This window comes from Spea bombifrons, chromosome 3, assembly GCF_027358695.1.
Source record: "Spea bombifrons isolate aSpeBom1 chromosome 3, aSpeBom1.2.pri, whole genome shotgun sequence".
Taxonomy (NCBI): domain Eukaryota; kingdom Metazoa; phylum Chordata; class Amphibia; order Anura; family Pelobatidae; genus Spea; species Spea bombifrons.
Genome location: NC_071089.1, coordinates 46,095,748 through 46,115,128, shown reverse-complemented (window position 1 = coordinate 46,115,128; position 19,381 = coordinate 46,095,748). Strand labels below are relative to the sequence as shown.

The window sequence follows — 19,381 nt, the reverse complement described above, 5'->3', positions numbered from 1 at the left end:
TGCCTTGCATTTTGGTTCTGCAGAGGCTGTGTGGATGTCAGAGATTTTTCCTCTGTAATGGCACAACTAAGCTAAAACTTGAAACGAGGAAGATGCACCATAGGGTAGACTATTAAGCTGCTGTCCGTTTCTCCGTTGAGATATTTTCATCATACGTTTCACATGGTTTTCTTTTTAAAATGCATCCAAAACACCCAATTTAGATATCATGGGGTATATTAAGTAAACCTCAAATGCAGTCAACTTAAGATTTCAGAGCGAACGAGTTAGCAAAAAAGTCCAACTTGCATATTAACTAATACAACTTAATTCTCCTGCTTCACATTAACCTCTTCACAAAAAAAAAAACACTCCCACCTCACCACAGTTGCTGACCACTCCATGACTGGACAGGTGAGTCTGCACTTCCATGCCTGTGATCGCTTCTACAGCCAATGAAAGGAAGGGATACAGTCAGGCAGGGACAGATCCAGAACCTGGCCTTGTGAGTGGCACTCACCCTAACACACCCCAAGACACATGCACATCCAGACACTCACACTAATACATACGCACACAGACACTGCACACTAACACACACGTCCAAACACTACCAACCAGACACACTTCATAGAACTTTAATAAAGTAACTGTCTGGGGGGGGGGGGCAACCAGCAACATATATATTAAAGGCAATTTCTTTTGGTTTATTTCTGTTCTTGTTTTGTAGACTGTCCTCTCCAGAGCAACCTCCAAAGGCCAGGTTCTTGACCTTGGGCTCCAAATTCCGTTACAGCGGCCGCACACAGGCCCAGACACGAGAGGCTAGCACAAGGATAGACAGACCTGCTCCCTATTTTGAACGCACCTCCAGCAAACGTGTCTCCAGAAGCTTGGATGGAGGTAACAACAATTAAGAGGGCTACTGATTTAGATAGATTTAAGATTTGGTTAGTGCAAAATAAAGATAATGGTAAACAATACATGCGATTTATGGTATAATGATGGAAGTAGCATCTGAGTTAAGCAATACATGAAATAAACTTCACTGGTTTTCAGTTTTTGTTTTACTCCTTTACTGATTTTAATTAATGTATTGGCCCATAATTTTAATAGCATGACAATCTAAAACACACTAGGGTAGAAGCTAGATAAAAGATATGTATTGAAACTATGCATGTAGAATTTGTTTAGCCTCTGATGAAATTATGAGCACATAGAGCATTTTTTCTAAGCATCTGTGCTACATATTCATTTTTTATTTTTTTTTTATTGAAATTCTCCACTCATATTTGCCTACAAACACATCTTTCCTCCTGCAATATTGTTCAGCAAAGGATAAGTAAGCTTTAAGTTGTCCCTTGTAGTGTTAATATTTTATTGTGTTGCTCTTCTCCAACAAAAAAAGACTTTGGGATTATGTGTACTTTGGTGCCCCTTTCTGGACAATTATTGTTACTGAAAGACTGTTAGAGCCATTTTTACTGCTACTCTAGACCGGTGATGCGTTTTTTTAAGGCCTTAAAAATATATTTGTCATAACATCCAACCTCTTAAACATATTCAATTTACATAAGTTTAGGAACAGTGCAAGTCCGGTCAACAGGAATTTTAGTCTGCATTTCTAGATGTGTGCTAAAAATTAAATGGGACTTGGAATTAGAAAAACTAAAGTCTTAAAATTTACACACACTTATACAGTGTAGTGACAGCTTGGGTGCAGGAAACTAAGGCCTCTCACAGTTGAAAAGTACCGTATTTGCTCGATTATAAGACACGTTTTTTTCCAGAGCAAATGCTCTGTAAAATACCCCTTGTCTTATATTCAAGGTTGTCTTCTAATCAGACTTCACATAGAGGTCTGACTACAACACCAAGATCCAGATCCCCCGCAGTTCTGCAGGGGACCTGGATCCTCCTCTCTGGCAGCTGGTGGAGGTCTTTGCCATAAGCACAGACAACCTCCCGTGCTGCCAGCACTTCTGCCGGGGCTTCTATGATGGAGCCCCTGCATCACATGACCTTCCGGTACTGGTAAGTGCCGGCAGCAGTGGATGTTGTCTGTGCGCATTGCACAGACGTTCACTGGCTGCCACCACTACACACCAAGGAATCTGAAGCATGGGGAGAAGTCTAGGGAAGCACTGGTAAGTCGGGGGAGGGTAAGAGTGGCATATGGGGGGGATAGGTCTTTCTGGAGGCAAAGTGGCGTATCGTGGGTTAAAAGGAATATCGGCGAGGCAGAGTGGCGTATAGGGGGTTAAAAGGAATATCAGGGAGGCAGAGTGGCATATAGGGGGTTAAAAGGAATATCAGGGAGGCAGAGTGGCATATAGGGGGTTAAAAGGAATATCAGGGGGGCAGAGTGGCATATAGGGGGGTATAAGGCATTTCTGGGGGGGCAGAGTGGCATATAAGGGGTTATAAGGCATAAACAAAAAATGCATTTTTCTCAATCAGTTTTTATTAAATATGAAAAATTTGTTTACATGTGAATTACCATATTTGACGACCCCCCAAAATCTGAATATTAATTTAGGAAAAAAGGAAAAAGCCTCAACATAAGACGACACTATAGGAAAAAAGTTTTACTAGTAAATAACATGTTTTTTTCATATTTAACAAAAGCCATCATTGAGAAAAAAAAAAATATATATATATATATATATATATATTATTTCCTTTTATTTGCCAACCCCCCCCCCCAGTTATGCATATCTGCCTCCAAGCTTGCCACTCTGCCCCCAGAAATGCCTTATACCCCTATATGCCACTCTGGGATATATGGGGTTAAAAGTAGGGATGCACCAAAATGAAAATTATGGACCAAAACTGAAAATTCAGGATTCACTTGGCCGAAACCAAACCGAAAATGACCCCCCTCCTTAAAAAAAAATCAATACTTTTAATAAAAGTAACACGACAAAAAATGCAATAACAATATTAATTGTTAACAGCAATCACACTGTTATCATTCCCAGGCAACCAGTACATGCTAGAACCTGGGCATGATAGGAGTGTGATTTCAGCAACAATATTATTTATATGATTGTTAGCAGCAATCACACTCCTATCATGAAAAGTCAGCCAGTACATGTTGGAATCTAGATATGCCTGTGCATGATAGGAGTGTGATTGCTGTTTATATATAGTTGTGTTTAACAATCAATAACAAATTATATATACCGTATATCTGAACTGCCGATCTCTCAATCACAGTAGTGGGGTACTTTAGGGATCTGTACTCTGATCTATCCTCCTTTATAATTTTATTAGTGATAGTGCTGAAGGTCTTGATTAGAAGTTTTTTTTTTTTTTTTTACTGATGACACAAAGATTTGCAACAGGGTTGATGTTACTAGAGGGATAAGCCAAATGGCAAATGACTTGGGTAAATTAGAAAAAACAATCAGAGCTGATGGTTAATGTGTATGATAATGCACCTAGGCCATAAAAGCTCAAGGGCAGAGTATAGAATGTTCAATACTGTCCTAACCTCAACATCAGAGGAAAGGAAATTAGGGGTTAATCTTTTAAGAGGACTTAAAGGTAGGTAAAAAATCCAATAGAGCAGCAGGAAGTGCTAGCAGAATGCTTGGTTGTATTGGGAGAGGTATTAGCAGTAGAAAGACCTCTCCCTTTCCACTGTTTAGGGTTTCAGGGTAAAGAGGCAGATTCTCAGGGTCACACATTAGGGAACTGACTCCTATTCTACACTGCTTTGATTATGTACAAGTTTCCCAATTGATGATATTGGTATCGGTGTGTTATGGTTGATATCTCTGCTGGGATACTTGTGACTCAAGTGTATCTCAAAATAATGAAAGGTAAAGGTTTCCATGAGGACCGGTATTAGAATCATTTAGTTAACACATTTGGCGAGTGAATACAGAGAATGTTCGCTATGGGCAATCACAGGGTTAGTATTTCAAGAGCCTCAGGGTCAACTCATTTAGGCAATTTCCAGGTATTATTAAAGTTATTTCTGTTCTGTCACCAGCTCCTATTGGTACCATCTCAGACCAGAGTCTGCTAAAAGAGCCCCAGGTCATTGAGGCAGGTAGTGCTGTTGATGGAAGGATTTTGAGCACAGAGGCTTTTGTGCAAGAAAGCATGAATGGTGCTTCATCTCCAGAGTCTGAGGAGGCACAACTGAAAGATACAAAGGTAAGGAGAAGTGCAAGTCAGAAGTGATTGTCATAAGAAATTTATATTGCATTTGAGGAATTCTCGATCCCCATGTTGGATGTAATGGCTGCTTTACTGTTTTGTCTGATGTGCTATATGCTGAAATATGTTTCCATTACAGATCGCCAAGCTGTTTCTAGAGCTCTAAATAAGTCAATGTAACCCTTCTGTCTATATGTTTATATCAGTTGCATTAGTGTGGGGAAGAAGGGTATTTGATATGAGGGTGCATATAATAAATTAAATCCAAAACCATTATATTATTAATAAAACCACATACTTTATGTATGTATGTATGTCTACATTTGTATTATAATATTAGATACACAATTAACTGATCTTTACTGCTATACATGTTTTCCACTACATGTAGCAGAGTTATGTAATAGTAAAATACTGCAAATCAAATATTTAAAAATATATTTTAAAATATTTAAAACCTTTCAGGAAATGCTTAATTCCACTCTAAATAGCTTAACTTTAATGAGCATATTGTTAAAACGAACAAAAACACAGAGAAAAAAATCTCATCTTATTGTTTGAATTGATTTTACAACTACCAAATTACTTCTCCTCCTACTGTACCTTTTTATAAATAAATATGTAGATGGATGTCATAAAAAAGTCCTGCCCAATAGCTGTAAGTTTTACAAAGCATCCAGTTGTGGAATTCTATTGCAAGTGATAGTGATGCTACGTGCTTTTAAGTTATTCTTTTAGAAGTATGTGGCTGCTGAGCTACTATGTTCATGTCCAAAGTCTGCATTTACTGTGCCTCGCATAGCATGGCTTCAGAATCTCTCTCTTTACCTCTGTGTCTTTGAAAGATAAATACATTCGCATTCTGAACATTAGGATTTAGTCAGATTCACAATAGTTCCACATTAAAGGTATTTTGACCCCATTTTCATTGTGCCAAGCTTTTTTGAGAAACCATAAACTGCTTTGTGTTATGCTAATTGACTCCCCTCTGTGTAATTCTTCTGCCTTTTTTCCTGATGTTGGTGTGCCTTGCAGGGATTCAGTCTTAGTTCCAGTGGCAGCAGCCTTATTTTTCCACTTTGTCATATCAACTGATTATAGTTTAGTGGCTCAGGTTCACAGTGTAGTCTTACGTTATATGGGCATTTTCAGTTCTGGATTTGTGTTTGCATTGATAGTGTTAGCACTGCCTAAATGTATCTCTGACTAACATTGTTCTCTCTATCTTTTTTTCTTTCTCTGTTCCTGTTGCGTGCACATTCTTCTCACAATTTGGGTTTAAACTATATTTTAATGCACTTTCATTCCACCTGCTGCTGGATTGGTTGGTATAGCTCAGTCACCCATTCTCACTATCACCCATTCACGGCTCTCATACCATTATGGCAAGCCTGCCAGTCATTCCAGAGATGGACATTTATTCAGATACTTCAGAGGAAGACACGGGAGAGGAGCAGTGTCGGTTATCTTTCAGTGCGCTAGACATTAGTTTGAATGAGTGTAAAAGGAGCGTGTCTCAGGATGGGTCCCCCTCAAAATTACCTGATTCCACTTGTGATTTAGGCAGCCACTCTTCTGCCCCGGCTGTTCACACTAAACATATGCCTTTTAAATGTAGAACAATGGGGTGTGGCTTTTTTTCATTCAGTTTTTGTAAGTTATTTCCATTTAAGGTTCCTTCAGTGCTTGATGAGGATGGATACATTAGTTTCCCCAGTCTGCCAGAGGTTTGCATCTCTTTCCTTCCCCCAGGTCTCCAACAATATGTTCCTCTCACATCTCCTTCATTCATCCCTTCCCTTCTCCTCATCTTTGTGTTGCTGCTCTCCGCTTCCCAGTGTCTACCATTTGCATTAACCATTTCCCCTCCTCTTGCTCTGTCTCTCTGCTTCCTGGAGCCTAAGACGTCTTCATTGGGCTCCTTTAATGACTATGACCCGAGTGACAAAGCAGAGGAAGAGGAGGTGTGTAATACTGTTGCTTAAAGATGCCACTTGCACCTAGATTTCACTTCTGTATCTTGGTTTAAATTTACTTAAAGTTCAAACTCAACCTAGATTAAGTTAGCCTTATTACCAGGAAATCTATGCATTCTCAGATCTGAATACAATGTTAATACCTCTGTGTATAGATGGAGCTTCTAGCAGTTTATAATGAGCAGCTTTGGATAAAAATGTAATTATTTTATTAAAAAAAATACTTACTGTTAACTAGTAATGTTAAAATTACTATTAAAACCTTTTATACTACTTTATTCCTAGGTTTGATTCAAATGCCCATAACCTTGTATTTATATAGTTATATTGTCTTGCTTTTTCTTTTTAGTAAAAAATCCTGTTCTTCATGTGTGAAATTAAATTTATTCATACCAGAAGACAGCATTAAGGGACACAAACTCCAATAAATATATGATGTAATCTAGCTTGTTACATAGAAATCTAATGTGCTAACACATAAGTGTAGGCTGCACCCAACGTTTATCATAGTTTATATTAGTTCTATCAGTTCCTAAATGCATATTCAAAAAGATCCAAATAAAAACCTGCACTCATATGTAATTCATATAGAATACTTATACACTGTCCAAGTGTACGAAAGGGCATCTATTGCAGCCCAATTATGCAAAAGATGCACATTTACAATAGATTTCAAAACAAATCTGCTATGAAATATATATTGATAATGAGCAGTTCTTGTACAATGGTTAAAAGAAGTCTTTATTACCAAAGCAATCACTGGAAACTTCCATTGTGTTAACAAAGTGTTCTAATGCTGCTATACACAGTAGTACTTTATACACAAGCTTTAATTGCTAATATTCTCTCTTTAAGATATTACTTCATATTAAAATATCAGATTTAGTTTGTAAATGTTATAATGTACAATGTCACATAGGGAAAAAAAATTATTTACATTTGTATTAGTACCGGTATTTTTATTATTTATATATAACAAGCGGGATTTCAATAAAATGAATAGTAAGTAATAGCCCTTAATGTGCCATACATATTTCTCCCTGGAATTAAGTTGGCACTTATTTACATATGTTTTCACGTCCCCCTTACCTTCTGCACTAACTAGTTTTTATTTTGTTATTGACTAATATACATGGTTCCAGATGGATAAAGAAGAGGATGAAATGCAAGGCCAACAGGTGTTGAGTGCTATTACTACTCAATGTAATCTGCATCCCATGTTGTCTTATTGGAAAAAGTTTTTAAGAAACAATAGTGGTCTCCTAACTTGCATTTGGTTTTTGACTGTGCTTTTTTCATGCTTCAGATAACATGTGATAGATATATATATTATTAAATCATAGCGCAATGTAATTAAAAAAAATATATGAAAAATAAAAAAATATTTGGTTTTGTAATTTGTCCGAAACGCTTCACAGTTTATCTGAAGCTTATCAGTGCTATATACCTAAGTTTGCTTGCTTCAAGTCGTGTGTTTTATTTTGCTCATTTTCCCCCCATTGTTGATTTAAATTTCACAGAGCAAGTCCTTGAGAATAGAAGGAGCGAATATTTATGTGAGGCATAGCAATTTAATGTTGGAGGTTTGTATAACTGCATTCTGTTCTCATGGGCTGCCAAGGCTGCAAGGGTCAGCATGTCACTCGCAAGCTCATAAGGATAAAGCGCATGAGATGCATGTGGGTCGGCGGGGAGAGTCTGCCAAAAAAAGACTGCATGGTGTAAAGTGTATGTAACCGCTTTTCTGAAGCTTTGACTTTGAGATTGTTTGCTTATTCTGTTTCAAATGTGGCAACAGGGAGTAAGCAACCCTGTAGTGACCTCAAACAAATCGATCTGTTAGTGTTTCCTAAACCATACCTTTGCTGAACTATCTTTAGACATTTTTCTTGAACTCAAATCAGGACAAAGGAGACTTACAGATACTAACATTCTAGGTCAGGAACCGGTCAAGCTTATTGATATTTAGCTTGTGTGCAAGTTTACAACACAAAAAAAGTTCTACAAAGTAGTCATAGCTTAAATACTGTAAAGATCTACCTCCATTAACTTTCCCTTGAGGGAAAAGGTCAAGCTGGCCCTGCATAACACATTTCTAAATCTGTGAGATGAATTAGGCTCTTCTAAGCGTTATGCAGGGCCAACTACAAGCAGAAACTCACTAAGACTTGATTGCATAACCAACCTTCATACTGACATATTAGTGAATAAACATCATTGTTATCCCCAATAACCTGTTGTTCAGGTTTTAATTCATAATTCACCACAACTGCTGCATCTTCAACTCATTTTGTGTTGGAAAAAGGCATTAGTCTCTAGTGATCTTTGCCTTATGTTACACTGTGGTAATATATTAAAAGAGATGGAAAGTTTTGAAACAAACCTCATAAGATATGGAATGAGTTGACAGGGCTGGCCACAATCCTTGTGTCACAGTTAAAGTACAGCAGTTTAAGTCTTACATTTTTCTTCTTTCTTCTTTTCTTCTTTCTTCTTTTCTTCTCTCATCTTTTGGACATTTTATTAGTCATGCAGCCTTACAGGTCCTGATAACCTGACTAATCCATTACACTGCTGTTTGCAGCTTTAGCAATGCATTCACAGTTTTGATCTGTAACCTACTAAAACAAGGTTTAATGGATTGGCTTTCTGCCCTAGCTTTGCACCAACCGAAATAGTTTTCCTCACGATTAAAGAGGAGAATATTAACAACTATTTGGTAGTGCAAAGCTCGAGATAACCATTATAATATTTTAAGTAAATTGTGTTTAACTTCCAGGCAAGTGTCTGATCTGAAGTTCTTGCAAAATTCTTTGAATCTGTGTTAATGTTTCCCTACTGAATATGTATGACTTTTAACAGATATTGGATAACCTGTTAAATCTCAGGAAATTAAGAGGTTCAGGTTAACACAAAAAAAACATGCATTATTTCCTTTCAGGAATCTAATGTAATGGATCTTGAGCGCATTCCCACTTGGCCTTAGCTGATGAGGAAAACAGTCCGTAATTTGGATTGACTACATTAAGTGAATTATATATCACTTTATTTAAGAAGGCTTTTCCATATATTTCAGTGTATTTTCTGTTCATTTTCAAAAGGAAGTCCAAGAAATACAATGAAGTCCTGCATGTACAGCCATTTTCTTTTTTGATGTTGAAGTGTGGCCTTATGCTCACGAAGTCCAGGAAGAAAGTCCGATTTAAAATGGCTTCCTCCTGTGCTGTGAAGGCTTAAAGGTTTCATACCTTTTTATATTCAGAAAATGCCCTTTTTGTTATGACTATGTCTGATGTTATAGTAATAAGCTTTAAACATCATTTTCGCACAAATATTTCAGATCAGACGTTTGTCTTTTCATCTGTTCCGTCTCTACGGGGCTCAGTTTTGTATAAAAGCCTCCATTGTGTTAGTGTCGAGCAATGTCCTGCTTGTTCATTGCTAGGATCTGGATAAGTCACAGGATGAATTATTGAAACATCAGGCTAGCATTAGTGAGCTCAAGCGCAGTTTCATGGAATCTACACCTGAGCCACGCCCAAACGAATGGGAAAAGCGATGTATCACTCCCTTATCTCTACAGACGCACGGGGTATGTCACCACCTTTTCTCATGCATGCAAAGTGAACACGATTTTTGTTTTATAAAAGATATTTGGTTAAGAACCCTTTCTATTAGATTTTGTATCAGAGGCAAGCTAATCTTATTAATGGTAATATTTTAACAATGTAACCCTATTAGTGTACTAAACATCACCATGGGTGGTCAGTTGTCTACCCTCTTGAAGGATACATTATTTGTTCACTTTTTTCCCCATTTGCTATCTGCACATTCAGATATGGTATAGTTTTGAGTGCTTCTGTTTTAATATAATTGTATTTAAGCTTCATGTGTTTTATGCCTTGCCTTTCACGTAGATGGTGATATGCATAAAATTAAATGTCTATTGGAGGTTATATACTGTAGTTTTCCACTTTCCTGAGTTGCCAAAAAGTACTGTTGCAGCATTATTCCGCTTATAAACGTATGCATTATTATGAGGCGAATATAGAGGAATATAAAGACTACATATTTAGGTGTTCCTAATCAGAAAGTGGACCTAGCAGAAATGTGAAATATGTTTATGTATTTAATTGTACAAAATGTAGATCAATTTAGGAATAAACTAAGTATAAGTTTTTTTTTCCTTTAGATGTGCCACATTTTACAGTCATTTTAGTAAATGGATTGGCCATTAAATTTCAAGACAACCGAGTCAAGGACCGTTTAAAACCGAGTTGTCATTTTGTGCATACTGGTTTTATACATTATGGAATATATTCCTGTGTTCAGCAATTATATAACACTATAATTAAAGTCAATCATGCAAACAGAATGAAAATAAGCATCCAGGAAAAGTGATTTTTCTTATTATATATTTTTTTTATTTGGAATTTGGAGGACCTACAAATACAGGAGCTGAGACGCTACTGAATCCACACTAGCTGCAGCCTTCATCACTGCCCTAGGCTGAATGCAGGGCAGTGCCACCAGTTGCCACCTCTGCCCTGCTGTCCATACTGTTGAGGGCCTTGATATGATTTCATATCCTGGATCTCTGCATTTTAAGAATGCGCAGCTCCAGGCAGAAATTATTTATGGAAGCTGTGCCAACTTGGCAATGTCTTCCATAGCTTTAGTGAGACCGGTTGGCGGGATCATTGAACTTCCTTTTAAGCAGTGAAGCTCCCATCCAAGACCTATTTCGCCTGGGCCAGAATACGCCTACAGCCTTGGTTAATGTACACAGAAGGGAAGGGGGGTTATATATTATACTGCTGTTCTAGACAAACGTGCAATAATTGGAGTATATGATGCAGTGTGTGACGGGACCCTCTGTACCCCGACTGGGTACATACGTCAATTGCTGCTTCCTAGCTCTTCCAAGAACTGTATATGGGTACACTCCAAAGCACCGACTCTCCAGTCACCCAAATCACTAGCCGAGGCTTAACACAGGGTGAAGTACAAGAACAGTTTATTTAGAGTGACACACAGGGTTTTTATACGGACATAAATGAATTTTGAACATAGTGGAATACAAAAGGGGGGGTGGAGAAATGCTGATTTAAACAACATATTAGTGCACCATGTGGGGGGTCAGACATTAAACAGATTAATTGAAACAATGGCTTGTCACTCCCTGGTTGCATATCTTGGCTGTCTGCAAGAGTTAATCCCCTCAGCAAGTGATGAGATAATATACTGCTGGGGGTAGCTGAAAACAGGGAGACACAGGGAAAACTTATAATACACAAATAAATGTAAAGCATCATCTGTGTTGGCAAAATACAGGACCAATTCCAAATCACTATCAGGTCCTCAGAGTCTCCAATATTTAGGAAATATGGTAAAACCTGTACCAGGGGGAAAATCAGTAGAAACTGACCCCCTGTACCTAAACACAGAAGCCTTTACAAAGCCAGGGACGGTAGTCTGTAGGGAGGAGGCTGGCTCTCAGGCCTCTCCAGGGGGCACAGTGATGGAGGGTTCCATCATAGAGGGATATTTATACCTGTGAATTTCCCTGGACCTCCTCTTCTCCTGGGTGTGGCTGTGATCAAGGGGTGGGGCTAGCTCCGATTAGACTTTAATTAAAAGGGTTGAGAGTGGGTAGAACCCAGCAGGCAGTCATTGTGGCCATACACCACTCCTTCCCAGAAAGTAAAAATACTATTTGGAGACTCTAGTTGAAACCTAGAAAATGCAGCAATAAGGTAAAATGACATGTTAAGGCCATTTTTGTTTACATGCATTCTAGAAAATTCTCTACCCCTCCATTTCAGGCCTTGAGATCTCTTTAGGTATCAAACGAGGACCAATCCAACAAGATAATAAAAGTAAACAATTTCAAAAATGTTGTAAAGGTTGAAATTTGTAATAGTTCTTTACATACTACTTTTTTTATTAATATTTATGAGAAAATACTCATGAGTCCCAGTGTGTTAAACATTCACATCCATGACTTAATAGAGTACATGATGGAAGTATATATCAAAGGAACACATGAAGTCGTTTAAAATTAGAAGAGGAATACAAGTAATGCGAGGAAGTTTTACTTGACTGAGAGGATGATAGCCTTACAGCATAAGTGGCAGTGAGGGTATTTAAACACACATGGGTAGATATAAGACTATCCTGAATGTAAGAGAAAACCAAGGACCAAGTAAGGTTTTGATCATAGCCATTCCTATAGGAGACATTTGCTGAAGTTGACTAACCATAACAAATAATTGGCTAATGGCTGGGGTGTAGTGCTTCAATTATCTGGCTAGTCTGGTTCCTCCTTAACCACCAAGTAGATTGTAAGCTCGCAAGAGCAGGGCACACTTCACTTTCGGTACCCGTATGGTTAACATCCGTTAAGTTCTAATTTACTTTCACTGTACCCTATTGTAACGACGATACGGAATCTGCTTGCGATATGGAAACAAATGTAATGTAGTTTGCCTATTGATCACGATCGTTTCCTTCAATTATCATGCTAGCTTTACATTATATGTGGGTTAATGGAAAAAAATAACATTACTGAGATTTGAGGTATGCATCCACTATGTATCATATCATATATCATCATATTTGTAAATGTGAAATTGATTGTCATTTTATTGTTTCTATAAGTACATACGTTATAGCAGGAAGAGTAGAATTTTTAATGTGTACATAGTATGATTAATAAAACATCATTTTAGTTGGTTACATTTGTAACCACTATTAAGACAAGGCAAATGTTTATTACTATTATACACTATTGAATTATAGCACCATTATATTGTGCAACACTGTACAAAGGGGAAACCGGACATGAGAGGTAGTGCAAAGTTGTAGGAAGGCCCTGGTGTACTGAGCTTGCAATCTAGAACTAGTTAAGTTATACTACACAAGAGGTAAAAGAGCCACTCTTTGTGATGGACCAGCCAGTGTATCGCATTGAAAACACTAGTTAACTAACGTTGCTGGACTCCCATAGTTGGTGTTCATAAACAAGTCCGTCTTGAGGGACTTTAGAAGACTTATTGAATTGCTTGCGTTTAGCAAGTGCATGTGAAGCTTTGTAATTTAGGCAAAAAGATATTGTCAACTATTGCCAGCCACTTTTTTGCTCTGAAGCTACAATCCAACAGATAAGTGTTCTTTCTCCATCCACAAAGCAGCTTCTCAACTAGGGTATAAGGCTGTTATTAGACAATAAAATGGTTTAGTCTTAATCTCCCACCTGTACACATGACTAATAACTAGGGTCTAGGGTAGGAATGGATCTTATAGCATTGCCATAACAAATCATCTCAGTGTATTGTTGCAGCAGGGAAAGCCACCCAAAATATCACAACGTAACAATGACAGTCACCAGGTCTGCAGGTAAAATGAGATAAAAACTGGTTATTGTCAATGCTAATTTGCATTACGGTATACAGCACTGTATTTTATGCTCAAATACAAATATTTTTTTTCTCCATGGGATGTCCCCTTTAAACTCATATTGTAATGATCAAAGGAAACTGTAAATAATTTATTAAAGACAGCCTTTCAAACAGTGTGGCTCTTCTATGTACAACTGCACCTCTTTTTTGTTCTTAGATGTCTTTTTTTTAACTTATTGTAAAATGGGACGAAAATATGAAAATGTATTAACTGTATGGTCCTGTAGAACATAATTGTTCTGCAAGGTGTAATATTAGACCTCGTAAACTCATATAGATATATATATGTTACTGTGAAAGACCGAAATTGGTGAATGTCGACTTTCACCGGTGAATGTCAACACATACCAAATACGTTGGTGAAAGATCGAATATTTCATTTCATGATATGATATTCGGACACTCACCGGTGAATGTCGACAATCACAGATATGCTCTGGTGGAGGTCGAAAAGAGTACATTCGGACCCTCACCGGTGTATGTCGGAGACAAATAGGCGACTGGCTGTCTCCCGCTGCTGTCAGTCCGTATGCCAAATCCTTTGCTCTGCTGTCAGTCCGTATGCAACTCCCGCCAAATCCTTTGCTCTGCTGTCATTCCGTATGCCAAATCGTTTGTTCTGCTGTCAGTCCGTATGCAACTCCCGCCAAATCGTTTGTTCTGCTGTCAGTCCGTATGCCAAATCCTTTGTTCTGCTGTCAGTCCGTATGCAACGTTTGATGGTGCGAGTAACGTTTTCTACATTTTTTACGACACCCTTATTTATAATCAATGGATACCGCAGTGAATCGTGATCTTTTTCTTGAAAAGTTAAATGCATTAATTGCGGAAAAACGAGAAGACAATTGTTTTTATTTTTCTCAAGAAAAGTACTCTAAAATACTTTCTGAAGTGGTTTCTGCTAAAACTAAGTGCAATACACCTTTGGATTACAGACGATTAAAACGTTTTGATGTTTTAAAAATTAATGATGAAGAGAAGTTAATTGTACCATTAAAACAAGGAGACACGAATATCCAGTATTATGTTACCAATGAGGAATTGTTCAGTATACTATATGAAACTCACACCAGAATAGGCCACGGAGGAAGAACACGTATGCTGAAAGAATTGCAAGTTAAATACAAAAATATTACGTATGAAGTTGTCATGTTGTATTTAAATTTATGCAAACAGTGTCAAATGAAACACAGTGCACCTAAGAAAGGTATTGTTGTGAAACCAATGGTCAGTTCTGAGTTAAACTCAAGATGTCAAGTTGATCTGATAGATCTAATTCAGTAATCAAGTCACAACATTCACATAGTCGCTTGGTGTATGTCCAGTAATCCAGTATGTCCAGTATGTCCAGTATGTCCAGTATGTCCAGTATGTCCAGTAATCAAGTCACAACATTCACATAGTCGCTTGGTGTATGTCCAAAATAATTGCTAAATACCCTTATTTCTTACTTACACCGGCCAATGTCGACATTCACCAAGTACTAATGGTGAATGTCGGAGATTTCTATTTTCTTCTCCGTATTTCAGCGGCGATAAAATATCACAAGGGTGATAATAAAAGGATTCAATTATGTGATTAGAAACTTATTTATTGCAACAACTGAAACAATTATGACATTTTGAATTACACAGAAGTCCCTTGCTTTTGCAACTACATTAACTTATTTATTGCAACAACTGAAACTATTATGACATCTTGAATTACACAGAAGTCCCTTGCTTTTGCAACTACATTAACTTATTTATTGCAACAACTGAAACTATTATGACATTTTGAATTACACAGAAGTCCCTTGCTTTTGCAACTGCATTTATTTGTGGAACACTTCCTTTTGCAATGACAGCGTGTATAGCCTTGCCCGCCGCTTCTCGAATTAGCTGCAGCTGCTTCTCTCAGCGAAATTTCTTGAGCCGAAATCTCATTTATGGAAAGTAACTTTTCTTTACAAATTACGAACTGGTTACGTGTGTAAAGCTGCTTGAGGGTACCATTTTTATTTGCCAGTTTATAGAAGTCGGAGTCTTCTATCCCAACAACAACCGCTAACACATTTCGGCTATCTGTACGACCACGGTCGACATCAGGCACTTGTATTCGTACACTATCGCCAATTTGAGCAGGAGGAAATTGTTTTTGTGAGGTGCGTAACATTTTGTTTGCTTGCAGTACAAGATTCTCTTTCGCGGCCGCTCTTTTTCTTGAAATTAACTCGTGTTTTCCAGTTAGAGCTTGATGTGGAAACGTAGTAGAATGCAGGTCCTCTTCAATATTTTTCCTTGAAATATGGTTTTCCGAAAGACCACCGCACAAATTTTTTTCAGAAGTATCAACAGTTTCTTCATGCTGTTTTTCGGTTTCACAAGTATTGGCAATTTCTTTGAGTTGTTCTTCGGTTTCAATATTTGCGATTAGTTCGCTAGGCAAAAAAGACGATGCTATGCCTCTTTTAGCCTTAACGCCAAACATGGCTTCATAAGGACTTTGGCGTATTCCTTCGTGGTATGTAGTGTTCTTGGCAAATTGTACAAAGGGTAAACCATCTGACCATTTATTTGTATCGTTATCGTTCATCCATGCGGATAGCATATTCTGTATATCTTGATTGGCCCTTTCAACTGAGCCTTGTGTTTGACTGTGACGAGGCTTTCCATGGACTATCTTAACATCTTTCCACATAGCGCATAGTTCGGATATGACTTGATTACTGAATTCTCTACCATTATCTGATTGCAATATTGCTGGAGCACCAAATGTTAAAAATATTGAAAGAACGTGATGCGCTACTTCTTCAGCTCTCTTAGTTTTCAAAGGTCGTAGCTGGACAAACTTAGTTAAATGATCTTGGTAAACCATTATGAATTTATATTCGCCATCGCTGTTTGACTGTAGATCTATCAGATCAACTTGACATCTTGAGTTTAACTCAGAACTGACCATTGGTTTCACAACAATACCTTTCTTAGGTGCACTGTGTTTCATTTGACACTGTTTGCATAAATTTAAATACAACATGACAACTTCATACGTAATATTTTTGTATTTAACTTGCAATTCTTTCAGCATACGTGTTCTTCCTCCGTGGCCTATTCTGGTGTGAGTTTCATATAGTATACTGAACAATTCCTCATTGGTAACATAATACTGGATATTCGTGTCTCCTTGTTTTAATGGTACAATTAACTTCTCTTCATCATTAATTTTTAAAACATCAAAACGTTTTAATCGTCTGTAATCCAAAGGTGTATTGCACTTAGTTTTAGCAGAAACCACTTCAGAAAGTATTTTAGAGTACTTTTCTTGAGAAAAATAAAAACAATTGTCTTCTCGTTTTTCCGCAATTAATGCATTTAACTTTTCAAGAAAAAGATCACGATTCACTGCGGTATCCATTGATTATAAATAAGGGTGTCGTAAAAAATGTAGAAAACGTTACTCGCACCATCAAACGTTGCATACGGACTGACAGCAGAACAAAGGATTTGGCATACGGACTGACAGCAGAACAAACGATTTGGCGGGAGTTGCATACGGACTGACAGCAGAACAAACGATTTGGCATACGGAATGACAGCAGAGCAAAGGATTTGGCGGGAGTTGCATACGGACTGACAGCAGAGCAAAGGATTTGGCATACGGACTGACAGCAGCGGGAGACAGCCAGTCGCCTATTTGTCTCCGACATACACCGGTGAGGGTCCGAATGTACTCTTTTCGACCTCCACCAGAGCATATCTGTGATTGTCGACATTCACCGGTGAGTGTCCGAATATCATATCATGAAATGAAATATTCGATCTTTCACCAACGTATTTGGTATGTGTTGACATTCACCGGTGAAAGTCGACATTCACCAATTTCGGTCTTTCACAGTAACATATATATATAATAAAGTGTTGCGCCTGTTATAATTGTGACAGTAAATTACTTAACAGTATAATGTGAAATAAACGAAAAACAATACTTATATTGATTTTCCAGTCTCCATTCGTTCTGTCAAAATATGTTGCAATATATGAAGATAAAAAAGAAACAAAAAATCATGGTGCTTTCCGCAAATATATATGAATCAAGTGTATCTTTTATATAGTGTTTCACTCACATGGAGATGAGCAATAAGTTTGCTCTGACTTATTGGATTCTATAGTAAAGGAGTTTCTATAAATAAGTCAGAGCAAACTTATTGCTCATCTCCATGTGATACTCAATATAAGTATTGTTTTTCGTTTATTTCACATTATACTGTTAAGTAATTTACTGTCACAATTATAACAGGCGCAACACTTTATTATATTTTGTTTATTATAGGTATTTTGGGGTTACCCTATTAGTTTTTGCAGCAGTTTCACTTATATATTTACCATACATTTGTTATAGTAATTATTAGCGCCTGATCACTATTATTTTTTTCACACACATATATATATGTGTTTTCATGAAAAATGAAGGTAAAGGAAATGGAATAGACCAGTGTTCTTCAAACTAATATTTCTCATGAATCAGTGCCATCACATGTACTTAAGACAATTCTTTTACTTACAGAGGAGGGCAGGTAACTTTTTACCAGTGAGGCAGGCCCATTAATATAGTGGCTACATTTATTAACTCAGAGATTATTAATGTGTGGCTTACAATTAGCGCAGTCATTCGAGTTAAGTAGTCTCCATCCCCTGTAGAGCTTACAGTGTAAGTAGTTACTAATTTTAACATTAATTAGTGTCCAAAGGTATTCTACAGTGAGAGCATTGACAAAACCCAGTATTGGTTTGCAAACCCTGGTTTACCAAGTTTGGAGAACCCTGGACAGATCTACCTAGACTTATTTAGGATCACTTATTCTTTTCGGTGTTTTTTTTTTTCTCTCTCATAACATCTCCTCTTTTTCTTGTAGGTTACCGCTGTACTTTCCGTTTCTTCTTTGCCTTTTACCTTTTAACACTGTGCTCTCTAACTTGTTTAGAGCCTAGAAGAAGAGATTACTTCAATTTTGTTTAGTAGCTTTGCTAGCATGAAATCCAACTTCACTCCATCTTCCCAACGGACAGCAGAGGGCAGTGTTGTGAAAGATAGCTTAACTGCTGACTTACTTCCTGACTCTCATTCCCAACAGCTGCATGAGGTGCTTTTTAATTTTGTCTTTGTCTTTCCATACTTTTCATTGTTTGTTTTTTTTGGGGGGAGGTTTTTGCGGTTGCAATCATAACCTATAAAATTATATAAAGCCTTACCTTATTCATGGTTTAATCTGGCTCTGAAACCTTGAAACAACTGCTACAATAAACTACAAGTTACTCAGATGAGATACTCTTCAGAGGATCTCCTTTCATTGGTTTTCCATCTATCATAATTAAACAATAATAAAACACAGGGAAAACAAAAGTTTAGTAAAATAACAATATTGGTTTGTAGTCTTCATCTTACTCTTTATAATGCCTGTGCATGAAGTGCATTGGCAGGTGCAAATGCTTTATTTAGGTTTTACATTTAATATGCTGAGAGCTTTTAAACTTTATTATAGCTCTATTGAGTATTGTTAAAGTGCCATTGACAAGGTTCCCGAATTGAGGCAGTTAAGAGATCAGCGCATTCAAAGCCGTGGGGCACCTGTGATTCATCTTGTTTGCCATCAATACCGCAAATAAACATGAAACACAAGATGCAATAATGTACATAACTTTGTAGATGTGTGAGCTGTCAAGGTCCCATAACCATTTCAGTGCATCATTACTGAAATCCCTGCTGCTAAGACAGACAGTGAGTTGGCTGTTCATATTGTTCAGAAGACTGCAGTAACTG

General features: G+C 37.4%; 1 protein-coding gene across 8 annotated transcripts in view; it reads left to right on the top strand.

Annotated features, from left to right (window-relative positions):
- EPB41L2 (erythrocyte membrane protein band 4.1 like 2) overlaps positions 1-19,381 on the top strand; it is a 113,103-nt gene that overhangs the window by 77,255 nt on the left and 16,467 nt on the right. For 4 of the 8 annotated variants that reach the window (XM_053459243.1, XM_053459245.1, XM_053459248.1 and 1 more), the window contains exons 11-14: positions 710-882; positions 3,980-4,146; positions 7,646-7,708; positions 9,571-9,717. In XM_053459243.1, coding sequence (XP_053315218.1) covers positions 710-882; positions 3,980-4,146; positions 7,646-7,708; positions 9,571-9,717 — 550 coding nt within the window. Of the gene's footprint in view, positions 1-709; positions 883-3,979; positions 4,147-7,645; positions 7,709-9,570; positions 9,718-18,545; positions 18,705-19,381 lie in introns of all 8 variants that reach the window. The other 4 variants (XM_053459247.1, XM_053459249.1, XM_053459246.1 and 1 more) reach the window with 2 other exon arrangements.